General features: G+C 39.5%; 1 protein-coding gene across 3 annotated transcripts in view; it reads right to left on the bottom strand.

The window, feature by feature from the left end:
• Positions 1–19,630, bottom strand: part of LOC103375896 (contactin-1a-like) — a 71,505-nt gene that overhangs the window by 32,871 nt on the left and 19,004 nt on the right. For all 3 annotated transcript variants that reach the window (XM_008306191.1, XM_008306190.1, XM_008306192.1), the window contains exons 2-3: positions 6,324–6,458; positions 3,798–3,836 (exon numbers count right to left, since the gene is read on the bottom strand). In XM_008306191.1, coding sequence (XP_008304413.1) covers positions 3,798–3,836; positions 6,324–6,378 — 94 coding nt within the window. In that variant the 5' untranslated portion in view covers positions 6,379–6,458. The remainder of the gene's footprint in view (positions 1–3,797; positions 3,837–6,323; positions 6,459–19,630) is intronic.

Raw genomic sequence — 19,630 nt, forward strand, 5'->3', positions numbered from 1 at the left:
ATAATTTAACAAATTTTTATTTATTATTATTTTTTGCAGGTTTGAGTTATTTGAGTGACTATTGTGAGTTTTGCCTTTTCTTTCTTGGAAGGGTATGAATAAATCTGAGGACGACTGTATGTTAACAAACAATGACAATTGTTTCACCACTGGGATCATGTATTAGTATGTGTCCATATGGCCGTACAACCTAGTAGAGATTGAAGAAGGCAATTTTGACATTTAGATATTTTTGAATGCCGTAAGAAGCTACGAACTCTTTACACCCACCTTTTAAGCCTGCAAGGGGCGAGTACTTGGCACTAGAGAGACAGATATTGGGCGAGCTTAAGGATTGCTTTAACAGCAGGATGGTATGTATTAGCGTGAGCTGAACGATGAGCAGTTCACCAGTAAGAAAAAAGAGGAATCCTGCAGTGTGTCCCAGCTGGAAGGCCGCCTACGCAATGTTGTAACCTTTGAGGAGATTGGTATCGACTCTGCCTCCTCCAATGACTACACCTTTATCTTTGTCCAGGTTTGACAAAGAGTTCGAAATTGTAAAGCCAAAGCAGCATTTTCACACCTTTTTTAGTGCTGAATGACCTTAAAAACTGTAGCCCGGTGTATCTGATTGAGGAGTGCATCAAAAACATTCAACAGTGCCCGTGCTACATCATGCGGGGTTATTTCTGCAGACATGTGGAGATAATGTCAACTTGTCCAGAGGGTGACACTCCGTACATTCACACAAAAAAATAAAATAAAATCTTCTCGGGTCAACGTCTCATTGAGAAGAAGAGAGAATGAATAGGTTAAAAAAAAAAAGAAAGAAAGAAAATGAAACAACAAAGAGAGACCACCAGAAAAAATTATGGCTCTCCTCCCTGGATCCATAAACTATTCAGCCTGCATGCCACATTTCAACTTGTTCCCAAGCAACAAATCAGCAAGCCCTCCTGTTTCAAATTTACCCCTTGCTGACAGTCTGCTTCCACTTTTTTTTCTCCCCCACATAACAAGACATGTAGTAAAAATCTTATGCAGACAGTAAACACTGACAGTGCAATGAAAATTACAACTTGCAATAACAGGAAGGTACTCCAACTAACCAAATCTCTCCATTTTTTGACGAGACTACTTCTATATTTCAAATAATGAACAGAGATCTATTTTTGGATATGGAGAGTGCCACTGTTTTCTATTTGACTTTACAATTTTACAATTCAGGTATCAGCATTTGGAGTATTTAAAATACATTCTGCCGAAACACCTGACTTAAAAATGCCACAAAATTCTGGGGAAATCTGTTCATTTACTTTGTTGCTGAATTAAATGAGATCAATATGGACTATTTTTGGACAGTTTCTTGGCCGGGCTCGGCGACTTCCTCGAGTGTCCGCTGCTTGGCTGGCAGCCTCACAGTGACTGTAACTCATTACAAAACAATCTAAGTTAACTCATTATAAAACCACAGCTTGTCATTTTATTCTAGGGTTTTTTTATGCAGATTATACAAACAAAACCTGTGCATTTGTGAGCTTCAGAGGTTCTGTTGACAGATTGTGTAGGTAGACCTTTGGACAGACCCAGGCGAGTTATATCTCTAGATCTGGGGATACATCTTTTCCTTCCCGGCAATAAAGTGAAAAATATATAAATATATATACAAAAGACACAAGTATATCTAAATGTATATCAATTCAATAGACAGATGATATATGACTGTATGAATGACTCATAAATGAATCATATAGCCTTACATATTTTCTTCTTCTCATCTGTCTTCCTCCACATAACTCTACAATGAGGCACGGCAGCTCAAACACAGCTTCTAGCTCTAATGACCAATCTGAGATTCATCTGGTCAGTGCCATGTACGACTGTCTTGGATTTCACCATCTCCATTAGTATTACTGTCTGGAAGAAGGAGGAATCCAGAAATAGCTACAGTGGACAGAAACAGAACCTCCAGAATGATTTTCATTAACGGTGTCTTATTGAGTGTCTGTTAGCGCCTGCTCCTGACTCCTACTGTAGTTTCACCACATCACGGCCTGCACTTAACCAGATGCAACATACTTCTTTTCTTTGGTTTATCATGCATTTTAGTAAACGAGTAGAACAACACAAATGGTTAAATTGTGTGTTATGAATAAGTATTATCTCTATTATCTCTAATAAGTACTATTATCTATCATCTCTATCTTTTACCGTAGGTTTACTGCATTGTTCGTTCGTTGACTACTAAGAGGGTTGTATTGTGTGGAAAGCCAGCCCATGTGGTCTGCCTGCCCACCACAACATTTTTTTTAATATCCTGTTCTCTTGAACTATAAAACAGCATCAGGAGCTGATCAGAATTTGGAACAAACAAGAAGCATTTGTATCCTGGAAAATTTACAGGAAAACAAGAAATTGTGCGACACTGAAGCAGCTCGCCTCCTGGACACTGCATTGTGTAACTTGGTGGATATCTAGGCCCTGTTACCGTCAGCAGTGAGTTCTTCGCCATGGAAGATAAAATAAACCTTAAAGTTTAATGTCAGTAACAGCTCCTGCTCTTGTGCAATAACAAGTCATAAGTCTTCTCAAACAGTCTAATGACGTAGCCTTGACTATAAATCACAGCTCTCTCCAAGGTCACATCCTCGTCAACCTGCCAGTAAATAGTGCAGACAGTTTGTCTCTGGTCTGAAGGCTGTAAATAAAATGGAAACAGGTCTTTGAATTTTGCTGCCATCCTGCTAACCTATTTCTCTCAGTTCAGGTATTTCCTTGGTCTCGGTTTGAGGGAAAATCTAGGAAACCATTTAATTTCCCAAAGGCACACGGGCAGAATACATAACTGCTTATAAAAACAAATCCCTTGTGAACTCTGCCACCTTCCACTGATCTGACACTTTCTGTAACCTTGCGGGCAGTTTTAGAACCTGATTTTTGATATTGAGTATTTCGTACGCAAATTGATTCCAGTTCAATCAGCTTCCAGATAATAAATCATTGGACACACTTGCACACAATTTTTCTTTGGAAGTGTTAGAAAACATTAAATTGCACGGTTAAGATCTTTCGTTTGATAACAAAAGATCTGAGTTAGTTGTCTCTACAGAGGGAAGTGAGCGGATTTCTTACTGTGCACATGTGTTTTTATAATGTTGGCAAAGCCTCAAAAGTCTCCCATGTCCTCCCCCCACTCAGGCTCTCTCTACCAATTGTATTCCTCCATCTATGATTGTTAATAGCTTTGGCAGTCCAGTAGATGGTAAAGTATGTGATACTGTTTATGCTGGACATTTGGGAATTTCTGTTAGAAATCAGATGTTGTTTACAACCACAAAACATTCAGTCTGGTAAATAGGTGAGAGTTGAAATTCTGTGAGAAGAGACACACAACTCAAACAACATCAGAGCTTAATATCACTCCCATTGTCTGTCATTGTGACTATTACTACTGTTTACGTTAACAAGTGAACGTATACAAAATATCTAAATTCTGAATGAAATTATGACTGATTAAACATAGGATTGTAACATGACATAATGACACAAGTGAAGGATTTTCTCCACTACAGCGTTGCATGAGACTCTGCACATCATCTGAAAAACACTGTATAAACATTCAGCAGAGAGACGTGACACAGCGTAATGAATGTATGTGTGTGAAATGTGCATCTCTGCTGTCTTATGGTGTAACAAAGCCAAAACCAAGAACCTATTTAATCAACACTGGAAACTCCACCAATACTCTCCTACAGCACAGGAAGATAATGGCAATCAAACTTGTTTTTCTTGGAATTATACTAATATAGTCTTACCTCCATAAAAGTCAGGTACCTCCCCGTGGATTGATGCCCCTGTGACAGTAAACATAGGAAGTTGTGTCAACATATTGAACCATGATGCAGCAGATATGGTATTTAGATTACTTCACGGGCTCCTAACCTGCATTTATCATAGAATAGAAATAGAAAAATGTATCAAAACAAATCATGTATCATCATAAAAGTTTCTCAGAGAGGTGCTTGACTTTGAAAGAACTACTTTTTGCTGCTGAGAATGTGATGAATGGCTCGAAATCCCACCTAAGAATGAAAGACTATCTTTGGTTGAATGCCATCTCTGTGGAATCCACAACATCCTGACGACTAAAATGAATTACAAAACTCTAACGTATGTGCTTGGCCTTTAGTGAATGTAGGTTTAATTATTCTGAGATGCTGTATTCAAATGGTCACTCATTGAAAGAATGAAGAAAAACATTCATGTCGACCTGATGATTAAATATTATCTGTAAATAATAAATGCTGCAGTCTATGTATGACTGTGAACCAAGTGAACCATAAAAAACACACACACACGCTTTGCTTTATTTGTAGGCCAGTGTGTGTGCTTGATTTTTGTTCTACTGTCATTTCATTAACATCACATTAAGCTTCAAACTTTATTCTTGTTGTGGCTAAACAGAAATGTCAAGGCAATGTTCTCCGCTCACAATAAAAACCTGTGACTGCAGTGCGGCTGCTGCCGGTTTAGATAAAGCAACAACACAGTTCAACCCCGTGTTTGAACTGTATATGTAAGGCAGTGTAGTATGTGCAAAGTGTAGCCACGTATGTAGCATTTATTTGTGCAGTCCGCAGAACCGCAACGTGACCAAATCTGTTAGTGAATGCAGCTACAATGCCACAAGACCCTTCCCATGTAGAAAAAAAAAATGAGAGACAGGGCAAAAATAGAGTGAAATCTCCAAGATCTCAATGTCTTTCTAAGAATGATGCCTGTGTAGAGCCAGGAGCATTCACAGTCCAGACTCCCTTCTTTTTGTGTTCACGTGAAATCAAATTGAAAAAAAAAAGGTCTGAACTGCCTAAGGTATAGGAACACAGAGGAGGTTGTTTCTTTTTTAGACAGGTCATTTTCAGGCCTGCTGTTTTCTGTCCACTTTGCTTTGTTTCCAACACAGCTGATTGCACAGCAGTACGCTGAACAGAAAGCTGCAAACTCTAGGGCCTTAAAGGCACACAACTGCTCAGCTTGGCTTATCAGCTACACATATGACTTTACACATGTGTCTTTTTTGACAATTTGTTCTCGTTTTAGTCAACATTAGCATGTTTTTTTCCCCCTTAAATTGACCAAAATCTGGTAAGTTTTCACCACATCCTTACATTAAAGACCTTTTCAGATTTGTAGACATAGCACAAACATAAACAGTAAATGCCATGAATGAACACTTCCACCTTTGAACTGTCATCAGTTTGTGGGCTGAGGCTTTCTGTATCGTTATTCTGTCTGCTTCAAACAAGTATGACCACATTTCTCCAATATTACAACTTGCTATTGTGTAGCGTAGAGTAGTTTTACAATGATCAAGCAGAGCTGAAGGTGAGCAGGTATGCTCAGGCTGCCTGCAAGTACAGAGTTATTATACTTATTCTAAGTTCTAAAAGAAGAAACGTTGTAGAGTTACATCTAAGTCATTTTAAGGATTAGACGGATTACTTTCAGGGAAAAAAACTTATAAATATGTCATACTGATGAACAGTATTGAGTTTTTAGGAGTTTAATCAAAGCCAGAAAAGAAACTTTCAAATAAATCTTCACTGTAGTCGTTAATATCAAATTCAAGTTTCTGGTTTTTCCTTGAAGCACACATCACTGTCAGCATCATTATGTTTACTACATTCTTTAAAGCCAGCATTTAGCAGCTTGTTCACACTTTGTCCACTTGTTTCTGCAGTCAAAGGTCCACTGGCAATCCAATTCTGACAAATGTGCTACATCTGAGCTGCCTGCCACCTGTGTGATTATCATACTTTGTAGTTGAAGCCATATTATTACAATTTGATTCTGTCGTTGCTGTATGAAACATAATTTACTGACAGATTGTTGGTGCAAAACGATATCTGGCAAGTGGATTTTTGGATGCCGATACTTAGAAGGTGAAGGATGTGTAAATAAAACGTCGAGTCGAGCTGTTTAAGGAAAGTCCTTTTGAATTGTTGCTGCTCCTTCACAGCAATGTTTGAAAAGAGAATTCTCAGATCAAATCAGTTTTATGTATTGCCAATGTCATGTTCCATGTTTGTGTTTGAAACGTTTTCATGCCAACTCCAGCTCTGTGCAGACAAATCTAATGATTTGTGGGTCATACAAACAATCAGAACCTATATATAAGATCGTATGATTGCCAGTAGAGTAGAGTAGAAGTGTAGAGCATGATTTTTTTTTAAGATGTGCTACTTTTCAACCAACAGCAGTGATATAGTGTCTCAAAATATCTTTTAACACATTCTGCACAGGGATTTAGCCATTTCCTTTGGGCTGAACGTGCTACAGACCTGCTGGGGAGAGTGAGAGGACCAGGAGATGGAGGAGCAGGGTGAGGTGCAGCATGATGTTGGAGTGAGAACCACCTGGTGGGGTTTCAGCTAGAAGCTCAGCTGATGGAACATTAGCAGGACCGCCGGGTTTTCCTTAAAGAGATAAAGAAATAGAAGAGGAGGTTGTCAAAAAACATAAAAAGTCACTTGACTGAAGATAATGTAGTAGTTTACAGAAAAATGATAAAACCTCTGTTTCCTTTCAGGTTGCAGCATTTACCTCAATAATGCAAAATAGATGCACAAAAAAGCACTTTGCATAACAAACAATGAATAGTGTGGCTCTTTAAAGCCCAGACTACAGTGGAGGAGCATAATAAGACAGCATCTGTTTTTAATCTAACTTTCACAAGAAAAGTACGAGACCGCATAAATCAGAAAAGAGCAGCTAAACAGAAAACAGGATTTACTGATTTAACATCCTGCCATGTATTGCATATTCTCATGCCACATTTAGCCAAAGTAAGAAAGAAGGACTTAGCATAACTACACTTCAAAAATATTGCCATTTGCAATACTTGAGACACTGACTGCGCGTTGAAATGCAACAAACATTTTCAATATTTATGAAAGAGCCCATATTTTGCACATTTACAGGTTTATAATTTGAATTTAGAGGTCTTTTAGGATATGTTTATATGCTTTAATATTCAAAAAAACGCATTATTTTTCCAACATTGTACACTACTAAGGCTCCCCTTAGTCAGTCGTTGTCTGAAATGCTCTGTTTCAGCTACACTCTCTTTAAGGCGTTCCATGCAGGTGAGGAACATTGTGTTGAGTGTGTTATGTGGGAGGGAATATCTCCGTTTGGCATGGACAGAAAAGTAAACATGTTTGACATATTGTTTAAACCTCTGACCTTGTCTGACCAACAGTTCAGACCTACACATTTTCTTTAAAACAAAATCTAATCTGGGAACAGGAAGGTGTTTGGCATTTTTCACTGAGACAGTACAACAACATCTTTACCATGTCTCTGCTTCCTGTCAGCCTCCGAGGCACAAGCTTCTTGATAGGTTGACGCCTGATGATTGACATTTGGACAATTGCCTAAAGAAATCCTGAGCACCAGTTTAGCTGAACTGGCATCTCACTGCTTACTCACTTCCCCCAAGATCTTAACACCAGCACAGCAGCAGTTCTCAGCCTCTTGCCCAGTAACGCAACGTGAAAATTAACAGCTGTCCGACTGAGTCAGCACACTGGGGGCGCTGACAGAGATAAGACAAAGCGGAATAATAATTTCTCCATAATGGCTGAGAGTATCTGATATGAAATTGTAAATGCAATATCTTCACAATTTTCATATAATTAGGACAGACAGATAACGTTTCATGTGTTTAGAATGATTTGTTCCCACACTAAAAGTCAAAGATGTTCAAACTAGCATTTAAGACAGAGGGGAGTCTCGAACAGTGTTCCCAAAAAGAAGAAAATGTAAAGAATCAGGTGAAAAAAACTCTGAGATGCAGCAATGTTCTCTTAGGATAAACAAAGTGCTCTAAAATCATGCTCAGAAATTGCTGTTTTTCACCAAACCTATACTTAATGAAACACTTTCCTTGACAGGAACCTCAGTGAAAATTGGGTGGAAATCACCGTGCAGCAGGTGACAGAACAACAATGTGATTAGCACCAGGTCTTTTAACAAAAACTCTTTTATTTACAGCAGGAGTTTTGTCAGTGTCAATCAATCCAAATATCTTTCGACCCAGCACGCTGTCAAACTCACATATTCGTTCTCTGGTATCGTGGCACTGAGCATCGGTTCAGGCTTAGCAGACCTGTCCATTCATTCCCGGGTCGTGCTGGATTGGTGAGTGTTGATTGGAGTGTAATTGAACATGAGGCAGACACTATTGATTCTTTGTGAACAGCCTGAGGTGTCAGCTGGCGGAGACTCAGAGGTGTGACAGCAGGATTGAGATCTCAGCACCCACCAGACAAATGGAGTCTTATTACAGAAAACGGATTACGGTAGAGGATGGTGCATTTATTATAGCAGCTTTGCATGACACAAACAAAGCTACACAATACATACACAATGCCACACAAGGATACGCACGCAAAAATGAAGACACAAATGCAGACACACTGTAACCTGTGCCATGTGCCCAATACGCTAGACTTTAAGTCCGAGCTGTACAGATGCAAGAAAGCCATACAGACAGGATTTCATCTTTACACTGGACTGTATCCTAGCAACACCTTTCTAAAGCAGCAGTTTGTGTGCTGCAGGGGGCCTTTTGTGACCAGCCATGAAACTATGCAAACACTCATTTTAATCTGAAACAACACTGCTGCTGTGGAACGAAGACCCTGGGTGCTGTGCTCTTCTATTAAAGACATTCATCTCCTGAAGTCAAGACAAAGCACTGACAAAGTAAGTTTATTAAAGCTCATTCTTCTCATCCTCTCTCCGTCTCCGTTCACTCTGCAGCTATACCGCTACTGTAAGTACAATTTCTGCAGCTCATAAATCATAAATGCTCTTAATAGATGCACTTAAGAGATTAGGGCTGACCATAAGGAGCCTCATTTTAGCATCACAGTACATGCTCAAAGAGGAAATCCCATCTATCCCATTAAGGACTGTCACCGAATTGATATACTGTAAAAACACATCAGACCAGCTACCACACAGAAAGGCAGCAGCCTCTTACAATCAGTATTAATGGGGCCTTCTACCTCTCCTGTCTTATCTTAGCAGCCTGAACGCATGTGATGAGAGCGCTCCAGTCATCACTGTAAATCACAAGGCCCAGACGTGAAAGCCCTCAAACAAGGCCATTTCTTCTCCTCCATAAATCACACCTTGGACGTTGCCAGAGCTATTACTGCTTGTGGTTTGATTTTTCGTAGTTTTCTTGTCAAGTTTTTTTTCTTTTTTTTTTCTTTCCCCCTACCCTCCCAGCTTTGCTTTGAATTTCAATCTCTTTCTCTCTCCTCGGTCCCTTTGGATTTCTCAACCTCATTGCACTGAAATCGGAAATCACATTACATCGAGTACAGGGAACAGATTCTGGGATTTCAGTGCTGCACTCGAGTGACCACTACTGTCATTTGTGCTTTTTATCCTGACCCCACAACTCCCTGAGGATACCACAGCCTGAGTGAAAGTGAGCGAAACCCCTCCTTTTTCTTTTTTTTTTTTTGATGTGAGTCACATAATTGAGTGGGTAACTTTATAGAAACGTCTTATCAGCAGTGATGTTGTGGAGGACGAATGGACAGCTAAGAGGAGATGACGGAGTGACAGACTTCAAAAACAAGATGTTGCTCCAACAACCTCATCCCCGCCTACCACCCCCACAACTCCTTACACATACAAGCTCAATCACCAGCGCCACAATCAGTCATTAACAACAGATTTGCACTAATCCTGCAAGGGGAAGCCAAGATGGGGTTAACGCTGGATTGGTCTTAATCAGTTAGAGAGTGGAAAATGAGCACTGCTTAGACACAGCGTCATCTCCTGCAGCATCCCAGTCATGTCTGACGTTCAGAGAATGTTAAAAAAAAACAATTCCAACACTTAGTAAAGACAGATTAGTCAATCAACAGAATTATTACGCAACTGTTTTGATAATCAACTAACTATTTCAGTCATATTTTTGGGCTTTTTTGTTTTTTTGTTCAGTTTTATATCACTGTATAGCAACTATTTTGGGGTTTTAGACTTTCATTTTTCATGATTTTCAAACATAAAGTCAAAACAATTACGTGAAAAATCAAACAAATGATCTGCAGGAATGTCAATAATGAAAATTATCACTAGCAGCCTTAGTGCTGTGGGTTTTGATGTGAATTTTTAACTGGGAATGCGGTGCAGCGATGAGCCGAAACCTGACGACCACCCCTGCCTGATACGCTGTTGGTCCTCTATGTGCAGCCAGAACGGTTCCAACTCACTGAGGCATGGACTCCTAAAGACCTCTGAAAGTGCTGGTACACATGAGCAGCACATCCCCCCAAGATGCAAGCATCTGACTTGTTCCAGCACATCCCCCCAACACCCTGTTCATTCACAGTTCTTCTTTGGACCACTGTCAGTAGATGAGTCTATTTTTTCAGTAGTTTAATTTCACTACATGGATATCATATTGTGATATTCTGTAAATTCATGGAACAATTTAAAATATTTGATTTCTTGCCAACTTAGACGAGAGAATCCTGATAAAAATCACCAACTCAAGTCCAGAAAGACTTTATTCAGTACAACTGAAGCCGTAACCTTTCAACTAGCTTGTTGAGCTTCGCACAAAGATTATTTTTGGTTTAAAACAGATGTTGCCACTTTTGAAATTCATATTTATTTATCTCGTTTTTTATTTATTTGTATTTTCTTTAGCTGACTGAGTAAACTGCCCACTAATCCATATATGCATGTGGCCTGGGTCGGTGCAAATGGCAGTGAAGTCTCCTGAATAATGCCCACCAGCACTTCTACACCTCCCCAATTAGTACTGTATCTCATTTGCACTCATAGGTGCTGCTATTCAGACTTTATTACCCCTGGACAGAACCCTCTGTTTCCAGTCTTTGTGTAAATCTAAGCTAAGATAATGCTTTGGACTCTGACTCCATCTTTAGTGGATAAATATGTGAGTGCAATTGATGTATGTCATCTAATAAGGTGCATAAGTGTATTTACCTGGATGCCTGGTTTTCCTGGCCAGCTAATTACGTTGGGATTGTCTTCATATTACCCCTACCAGCAGTGTATTCTTGCTCATACTGAGGCATGAGATATGGAATTCAATATTTATGCGATGTCTATGCACTACCCCTCCTAAATCACATATTTTGTGATACAGATAGGATTTTGTGTCATCACCAAATGCTGCTGGGGAAAACAGGCGATAAGGAGAGGAATATTGATCCAGATTAAATTAAGATGAAACAGTGAGACATTGGGCCTGACATCATCTGTGAGAGGCAGCTGTTTCTTAGTCTGCTTTAAGGGGCATTACTGTTCAATCTGTTTATCTTAAGAGCCTGTGGACTTGCTGTTTTTCTGATTTACCTTATTGGAGTGTACATGTCTCACAACAGCCCTGTAAACACACTTCTACTTTTGGCCCACCAAGTCATTTGAGAAGTTTAAATAGAAATATTACAATTTTCCATTCGGAATTCAGTCAGGAAGTATAATTTACCAGCCACAAGCACAGTTCTCTTTCTCCAGGCAGCCGATCTCTCTATTTTTAGAAGCAAATATCAACCACAGTGTCACTATATTCTTTGCAATGGAAAATGTGAGATTTGCTATTGAAAAGCAGTTTGACATAATTATCTCTTAAATGGGCTGCAAGAAACAGAAAATATCACAAATCTTTCTATCTGTGATGAGATCAGACACCTGATCTGACTACATAGTGTTTTTTAACATAAATCCTAGAAAGAAACACAAGCTGTTGTCCATTTCATTTTTATGCTGAATCAGTCCTATTGTACCACAAAGCAGCGGTGATGCATTTAGTCTGACCTATGAATTATTTATGGCAGAATCATTGATTTTGATTCTAAAATGAGGCAGCCTGTTTGTCTCTTCAACTCTCAGTTCTGAAAGATGTACTCTTCGTATACTGTATCTGTGTGGAAAATAAGGCTGGCCTTGGCTACAGGTAAATATGTTTTTATCTCCCAGAAGACCACAGGAATGATTCAGTTAAGTACAGGATATAGACATAGGCTATCCAAGCTTATTATACAGCAGATAAAGCAGTAAGCCCAAGACACACACACAACAACACCTGCAGAAAAAGATGCTCTGTACACGCTTTGTGCGGCACGGACCCCCCGTTGTTAAGCAGGAACTGGTTCAGCACTTGATAGAAAAAATAACTTTATTTTTCAGAGTGTAACAGCTTGATTTCTCCTGCAGACAGAATTCACTTTTCACTTTTTCCTTCCAGCAAACCAGAAGAGTAAATAGCAGAGCTATCTGCAACAGTTTTCTTTTCAGCAGCACAAGCTGACATCATGTTTATATTGTTGTTGTTTAAAAACAAAACAAACAACAAAAAAGACAGTGCAATGACAAATTAATTATCTAATTATTCATTGAAAAAGAATTAAACATAAACTAATCATGAAAACCAGGGATACTTAAAAATATGTACTCATGTAGTGCAGCCCAGCAGAAAAGAAAAAAAAAACCTTTCTGGCTATTTCTGGCACTGTTGAGTGAGGTCTGAAATCACATCTGCATGATTTTTTTCAGGCAGTTATGTGTTGTGCTGTGTGCAGTCTGAAGTGTGGACTGCTTTTTGTCCATCCTTTGCAAAAAAAAAACACCCCCATCTCATTAAGCTCAAGCAGACAGGCTCAGTATGGAGTATTATTCATGATGTAATCCAGCTGCAGATGATCCAGTCATGGCTGGTTCACTATGTCACCCTGTCTCACTCCTCCTGCCTCCTTTTCTCTCTCCTTTTACTCTCTGTCTCTCACCCAACACAAGCAGTCATGCTAATGTAAGCTATTTATCCCAGCCCCTGCAGTCAACACAACGCCCCCCAGGGCCAAACTGGCTCAGCAACCTCAGCTGACCTGAATATCAATGACACCAGTCATTCAACTGATGATCACTGGAGCTGGACTGCCGAATGAATTGCATTAACCTCAAATCTAGTAGCGTCTGTAAATTAATGCAGAACCACAACAGTGAACACGTGACTTGAATCATAAAAAATTATTACAACTTTTGTCTTTTGCCTGTTTGATCACTGTCTGGCGAGAAGGTAGACATCAGCTGGTCCTGAATGGTGAAGAAGAACTTAGAAGGGCAGCCAATAATTCTGTTATGACGAGTGAGCGTACACTTACACTTCTGAAGTGCAGAGTTACACCTGCACCTGCTTATTAGGTGTAACTACCACGCAGATATAGACCTCTTGTTTCAACCTTCCTCTTAACCTACAGTATGATGTCACTGTCAAGTGTTAAGTCAAGTATTAAAGAAAATGGTGCGCTTCATTTTTTTTTAAAGAGGAAATACAACAAAGGGAGAGCATTTACAGCAAAAACTATTATGTACAAAATTGAATGGAAGTTATAAGAATGATGGTAGTCTGTATTTACAAACAAATGTAGAGATGGGCACAAAAGATATTGATAAAGAGGAATGGAATGTGAAATTATTTCTCTACTCAAGGACTTTGCCTCACCCTAAAAACTAAAATTCCAACCCCAAGACCCAATCCTGTCATGAAATAAAACAGAAAAAAACTCTCCCAAGGTGGCTCACAATGCATTCAAATATTTCAGTCTGATTAGTTTAAGCTTCTCTTTCACTGAACTGAGAAAATGTGCAGACCCTGTCTTAATTTTACACCATTTCTTATCAGAAATAGGACTGTGTAATATAAAATATCAGTCTGCAGATGACTAAGATCATCTTAAACTTTTGGTATATTAAAGACGAATTTCCAATACAAGAAAAGGTAGCCATGAATAAGGGTGAGCTTTTCTGTCTGGCACTTGGATGTCACCATCATTACTCACATGAAACACAATCTTTTCTACAAGATATAATAAGTTTGCAGCTTATTTTTATGTTAATGTAATCAACTGTAACAGAAAAGCACTGACCTTTCAGTGCAACAGCCCTGGAAGTGTGTGATTCGTTCATCGGCAGGATAATGCTCATGAGAAAGCCAAATATGTGCTTCCAAGTATGGAAACTATGTCACATCATGTATGATGAATAGTGCAATGTAGGCAAAGGTCAGAAGAGACTTGCACTCTATCAAGAAAAGAGTGCTCTGCTTAATTGCTTCATGCCACATCTGTCCAATAAAGATATTGGCTAAATGGCAGGACAGCATCATGCTTTAGAAGCTACATCTCTTGGTCCCCATTCACTAATGGCCATACATTGCAGTGAATCACTGTAATTACTGAGGGACAGAGCGCTGCTTCCACGTAATGGCAAAGCCGTATAGATAAGAAAGGAAGTTTATATGCTGCAATTGTTGAGTGCGTAAGTATACTGAGAAAAACAATCAATACCTTCAGGTTGCACAAAGGAAGGTCTCAGAGGGAAAGACTGCATTTATTCCACATTTGGTAGCTCCAATAAATGGCAAACAATGGACAGATTAACTTAAGTCGACTCTTCCCCGCAACATTTCCCATTCATCCCCTTATTAGATTAGAGGGTGTGAATCCAACATTAGGCCAGAGATTAACGAGACAAAGGGAATGTTTAAATGTAATCATAAAATAAGCCACAAATATCCTGCTTAATTGCATTATGGTCAAGAAGAGGAGGAGGTTACCTATTAGCAGAAACACATCACCACACTGTAAGAGCTACAACAGCAGAAAAACAACCAGACCATGGAGTGTGTGTGGTGTGACTCTGCTCAGTGCTTACCTTGCTGTGGAGAGCTATCATGCCAGTGGCTATGTGACGAGATGAGCTACTTAGCAGCCCATGTCCCCATCCCCTCCAACGTGCCTCCTCTGCCAAGTGTCCTAAATACTCTGCTCTATTGTCTGCCTCAGAAACAAGCAATGCTGCTGGATGGAAGCATTCTCTCCAAGGTGCAAAAGGAGGGAGGGAGGGACGATGAGAAAAGAAAAGGCCAATTCCCTGAGCAGGACAGGGAGCCATGCAAATGGGACGCCAATGAAGACGCCTCCCTGCAGCGAGAGCGCTCCACAGAGGGGTCTTCTCCGCTCGCTGTGGCCAGGCTGCGGTTTAATCTCTTAAGCCCTCCCGTCCCACTCTCACACACACACACATGCAGAAACACCCCCACACAAAAAATACAAATTGAAAACACATGCACAGACACACATTTTTATCCCCTCTCCCCCTGTATCCAAACTTTAACCCCAACCCTACGTTCCCCCCCGACTTCACTCTCATCATTAGCCTGGCAGCGGGCCAGACGTATCAGCAGCACTGTCATAATCATCATCCTCACTGCTGTTGCGGGAAAAGCAAATTTCCTGCTGGAGAAGATGCCCAATGCTGAGGAGCTGAAAAGCACAAGAAAACACATTCTTTGCAAAAAAAAAAAAAACAACTTGTGCGTCTGTTGGAGAACAGAAAAACTGATGATAAGACATGAAAGACTGCTGCTGCGATATGGATTGCTTACAGAAAAATTGATAACATTATCTCAGTCCTCAGCACATTCTACAGTTCATTTTCCTAATCTTTCTTTTCTCCTATTCGCTATATCTTGCAAGAGAAAGAAAACAATGATTGAACCCATCTTTGAAGTTCATTCATCTCCTCTCCTTGAAGTGATACTCAAGGAGGTAGGATTAAGTCTGCTTTGGCTTTCTTTTACCTTTATCAAACATACAAGCACACCGATTAACTCAGTATTTCCAGTTGTTAAAGTTTCCTATCATCACCCAAATGTGAACAGAAGTCATCCAATCACCAACATGTGAAAAAAAGGATAAATGATCGATCCTGCCACTATGATGGGTCTCTTAAACTGATCTTTATATACAGAAACACAACAATTTATTCTCCTAAAAGTAAATCATCTCTGATGTTGTCAAAAATCTGTTTACCCTAGAAATAGATGTAAGAAGGATAGAATAGTAATACAATATCAATAATAATACAATAATTTATAGCTCAAAGTATACTCAAATATAAAGGCCTACAGATGGTGACTATATATCAGTTTATATTAACTTGTCATATTGTGCATATAATACAGGCATAGCTATCTAAATTGAGCAATAAAATAAATAGTGCTAAAGAAAGGTCTACATTACAACTATTCATGTTTATTGTAAACATGAAACGTCTCGCTCAGTACAGTTCTTTAAATGAGTAAATAAAAATATTGATTAATATTGTGTGTTTAACGCTTGTAAAAATTTGGAGTAAGGGTTGAGCTATAATTACAATATTAATTTGGTACTGACAAATAACTTTTCAGAAATGTAAAGAAATGTTTTCCTACCACTTGCTGGAGGGGTCTGAAAAGGGAGAGGAAGAGAGAAGCTAAAATAAGTAATGTGCCTTAATGCAAGACACTGAACCCCAAACCTCTCCAGTGGAATTACTCATGGGCAAACAGCAAGAGGATGATATATTATTCAGCTGTCTCCAGCTGTGAATTTTATTCTCAGCCTCTGGGGTGGCATGAGGTTTAAGTGGTATCTGCTCTGTTTTGGGGACAGGAGGCAGCCACCATTATACAAATTCTCACATAGTGCCTTTGGGTTGCCTTAACCAAGAAGATGCTGAGCAAGTGTTGCCGGGATTTGGTGGAGGAGACACCAGACGATTTGGGAACCACGAAGCTTTGCAAGGCCCACATGATAAATTCACCTGACTTTGAGTACACTATAGGTCTGTATTACCACAGCACATCTGACAACATAATACACTATATGATCAGGCTGAAAAGACACAAAACTTTGAGCTGGGTCAACAAAACACAGCACAATCAACTGAATTACATTTGATTATGATAATACTGAAGTCCCAGTCTCTCCAGATACCGTATTGCCATCTATCTTACTGGGCAATTTGTGTCCAGCTGATGCTCTAATGGAAGAAAATCCATCCTAATTGACCTTGATTCTTAAAGGCCTCAAACTGTGTCTGGTATTGAGAACAACACAGACAAGATAAGAGAATTACAAAATACTCTAAAAAGAGGATCCCCGAGTATTATGTGAAGCTGTAAGTAACATTAACTTTGTAGGTCAGTCAACTTACATACATTATTACAGAAAATACAACGGATTGTGGAGAATATGTGGTGAGAACATTTTTTTTTTATCTGTTGAAAACAGATCAAGTTATTGCATTCATGCTCAAATATACCAAATGAAATCAGGAACCTACAGATGTCTGCACTTAGCGTTCCAGTCATTAGGGCTAATGGATCAGGTCAAGAGATGTGCAGATGATGCTTGAGACCAAATCCAAACTAACGACGTCCATTTAGACCAGCCCGACAGCAGAACTGCACAAAGAAGCAAAAATCACAATTTGTTCCTTTTAGCAAGCGCCGCTTGTATTCATAAACCATGAGCTCCCTGGCTAATCAAAACAAGTGCAAATCTCTCAGAAGCATACAGCATGTGGAGCAGAGTGCAGTGGCAGAGCATGAGGCTTGTGTCTGGCTGGCTTCATTGCTTTGGCTTTTTTTTTTTTTTTCCTCCCAGCGTGATTTACCCAAGACTTCTGACTCAGCACAATCCCACTACCGGCAGGAGTAAAAGGGGATCGTTTCCTCCCTTGTGTCCATGTCATCAGAGGCGCAGTGCGTTTAGTTTGCACTGTTTCACAATACCACTGTGACCACAAAAGACAAAAATAGCTTTAGCATTTACGGCTAATTGTTGGTGTTTGTTTCAGGTAGATACACTTCTTGGATATCTACTAGTTTCAGGTTTGCAAAAGGGTTTGTTTACTGTTGAAAACTTGCCTCTGGCTATTCATTGGACAACTGCACTAGATAGGCAAGGACTAATTTCACTGTGGGATGTTTGGGCCCTTTAAAATATAGAATTAAAACAATCCTAGCACCCATCCTGACCACCTGTACACCATAGGTATATAAAGTTAACAGATTCTCCTCGAACAGCAGCACTTTTTTTTAAAGAAGTGCACCAGAAGCATAAATAACAAAACCTCAATATCACACTTGATTCACATGAGGAATTTTCCAATGACACTGCAACAAATTCAACTCTTTCTAATTTGTGATCATAAGCAGTGAAATTAAAAATCACCCGCCATTCAACAACGATCTATTTAGAGTGTTTATCAGTAAATTATGATCAGCACTTGACTGCTCATTCATAAAATTGCACAAATTAGTAAATCACTAAACTCTACCCTCTTAAAACAAACATTAAGAATCAAATAGATCTGGTGAGACCATCAACTAGGCTAAACTATTAGTCACTGATGGAAGATGTGCAAGTGTTTTGACTGTCATAAATCTGCCATGCCCTGGTTTCTGTTTCTTCCCTATGATCACATTTGATGTGGTGTTGCATGTCAGCAGCATAATAAGGAGCCTGGATGCATGAAAGGAAGAAATGACATGCATATTAAATGACACAGCATTTTGTAGATTGTGACACTGCATTTTGTAGACTTTCAGCCTACAGTCCATCTTGTCAACACATTCTTATATTGATTATCCTTTGATTCTAACATGCAGTTGTTGGCCATATTTGATTGAACTGACTTTACTCCCACAAACACCCTCTTGTGCTTCTTTGGCTTTGAGATTCTGTGTGTAGGTGTGTAATCAATCTGTGTGTAATCGACTCAGTCTTGCTCAATATGTAGTGAAGTGTCATCTCACGCACTGCAGGTTAAAAACAGGTCAGTGAATCAGAATGTCTTTGCATGCGACATACATAAATGAACCTGCATAATGCTCTTAGGGTTTTACCGCTGCCATTTATGCTTGATTGTTTAGAGGTCAGGCGTCACTACAGTCTCTCAGATGCTTGAATTTAATCCAAAGTAAATTGTCCCTGATTGCCCAGATCTGATTCTTCCTTTCCAAAGTCCTTTATTACTGCACCGTGATTTAGTCAAAGAGAATAGAGGCACAGCGAGATAGCCAAGCTGCGACTTTGTAGAAATGACCGTTTGGGCCCAAACAGCCCAAAAGAGCTTTTGTGTGCATGTTAATATGAGTCGTGCCGAGAGGTTTGGGTAAAAGAAGGCGTCTTGAAAGGCAGTCAGCTCTTGTTGCAAGAGCTTTTATTTTAGTATGTCAAGAGGAGAAAGAGTTTGACAATTGGATTACTCTGATTACTTGATAGAAAACATTACAGGAAAAAAAAAGATCACGAATTAACTGATTTTACTCAATGAGTGACAAAGTATTTTTATATAATGTTGAATAAACATAATAAGGGACAATCCAAGTCAAAGTACTGATAAAAGGGTCAGGTATTACATATTCCTACGACTTCTCAGTATAGAGTACTGAAAATGTGCTGCCTGCCTGGAAATCAAACGTGCTTGTAGTCACTCTGAGTGGGGAGGGGAAAGCACGGTGCCTTGCTCCTCTTTCACCTCTGCACAGCTGGTGGGTGGAACATTACAGCAAATTATTGACACACACACCCACCATCTGACGTCAGGTAGGTGCATGACGAGGGAGGCTTTCAACACTATTCGACTATCTGACATGCCATTTGGACAGATCATAAATCTTTAAAAAGCCAAAGACACTTACGTCCGGCTGCGTCAGAATTGTATGTGTTTGTAGTTGAATCATGTTTGATTCACAGACGTT

This window comes from Stegastes partitus, unplaced genomic scaffold (genome assembly GCF_000690725.1).
Source record: "Stegastes partitus isolate 25-593 unplaced genomic scaffold, Stegastes_partitus-1.0.2 Scaffold3628, whole genome shotgun sequence".
Classification (NCBI taxonomy): domain Eukaryota; kingdom Metazoa; phylum Chordata; class Actinopteri; family Pomacentridae; genus Stegastes; species Stegastes partitus.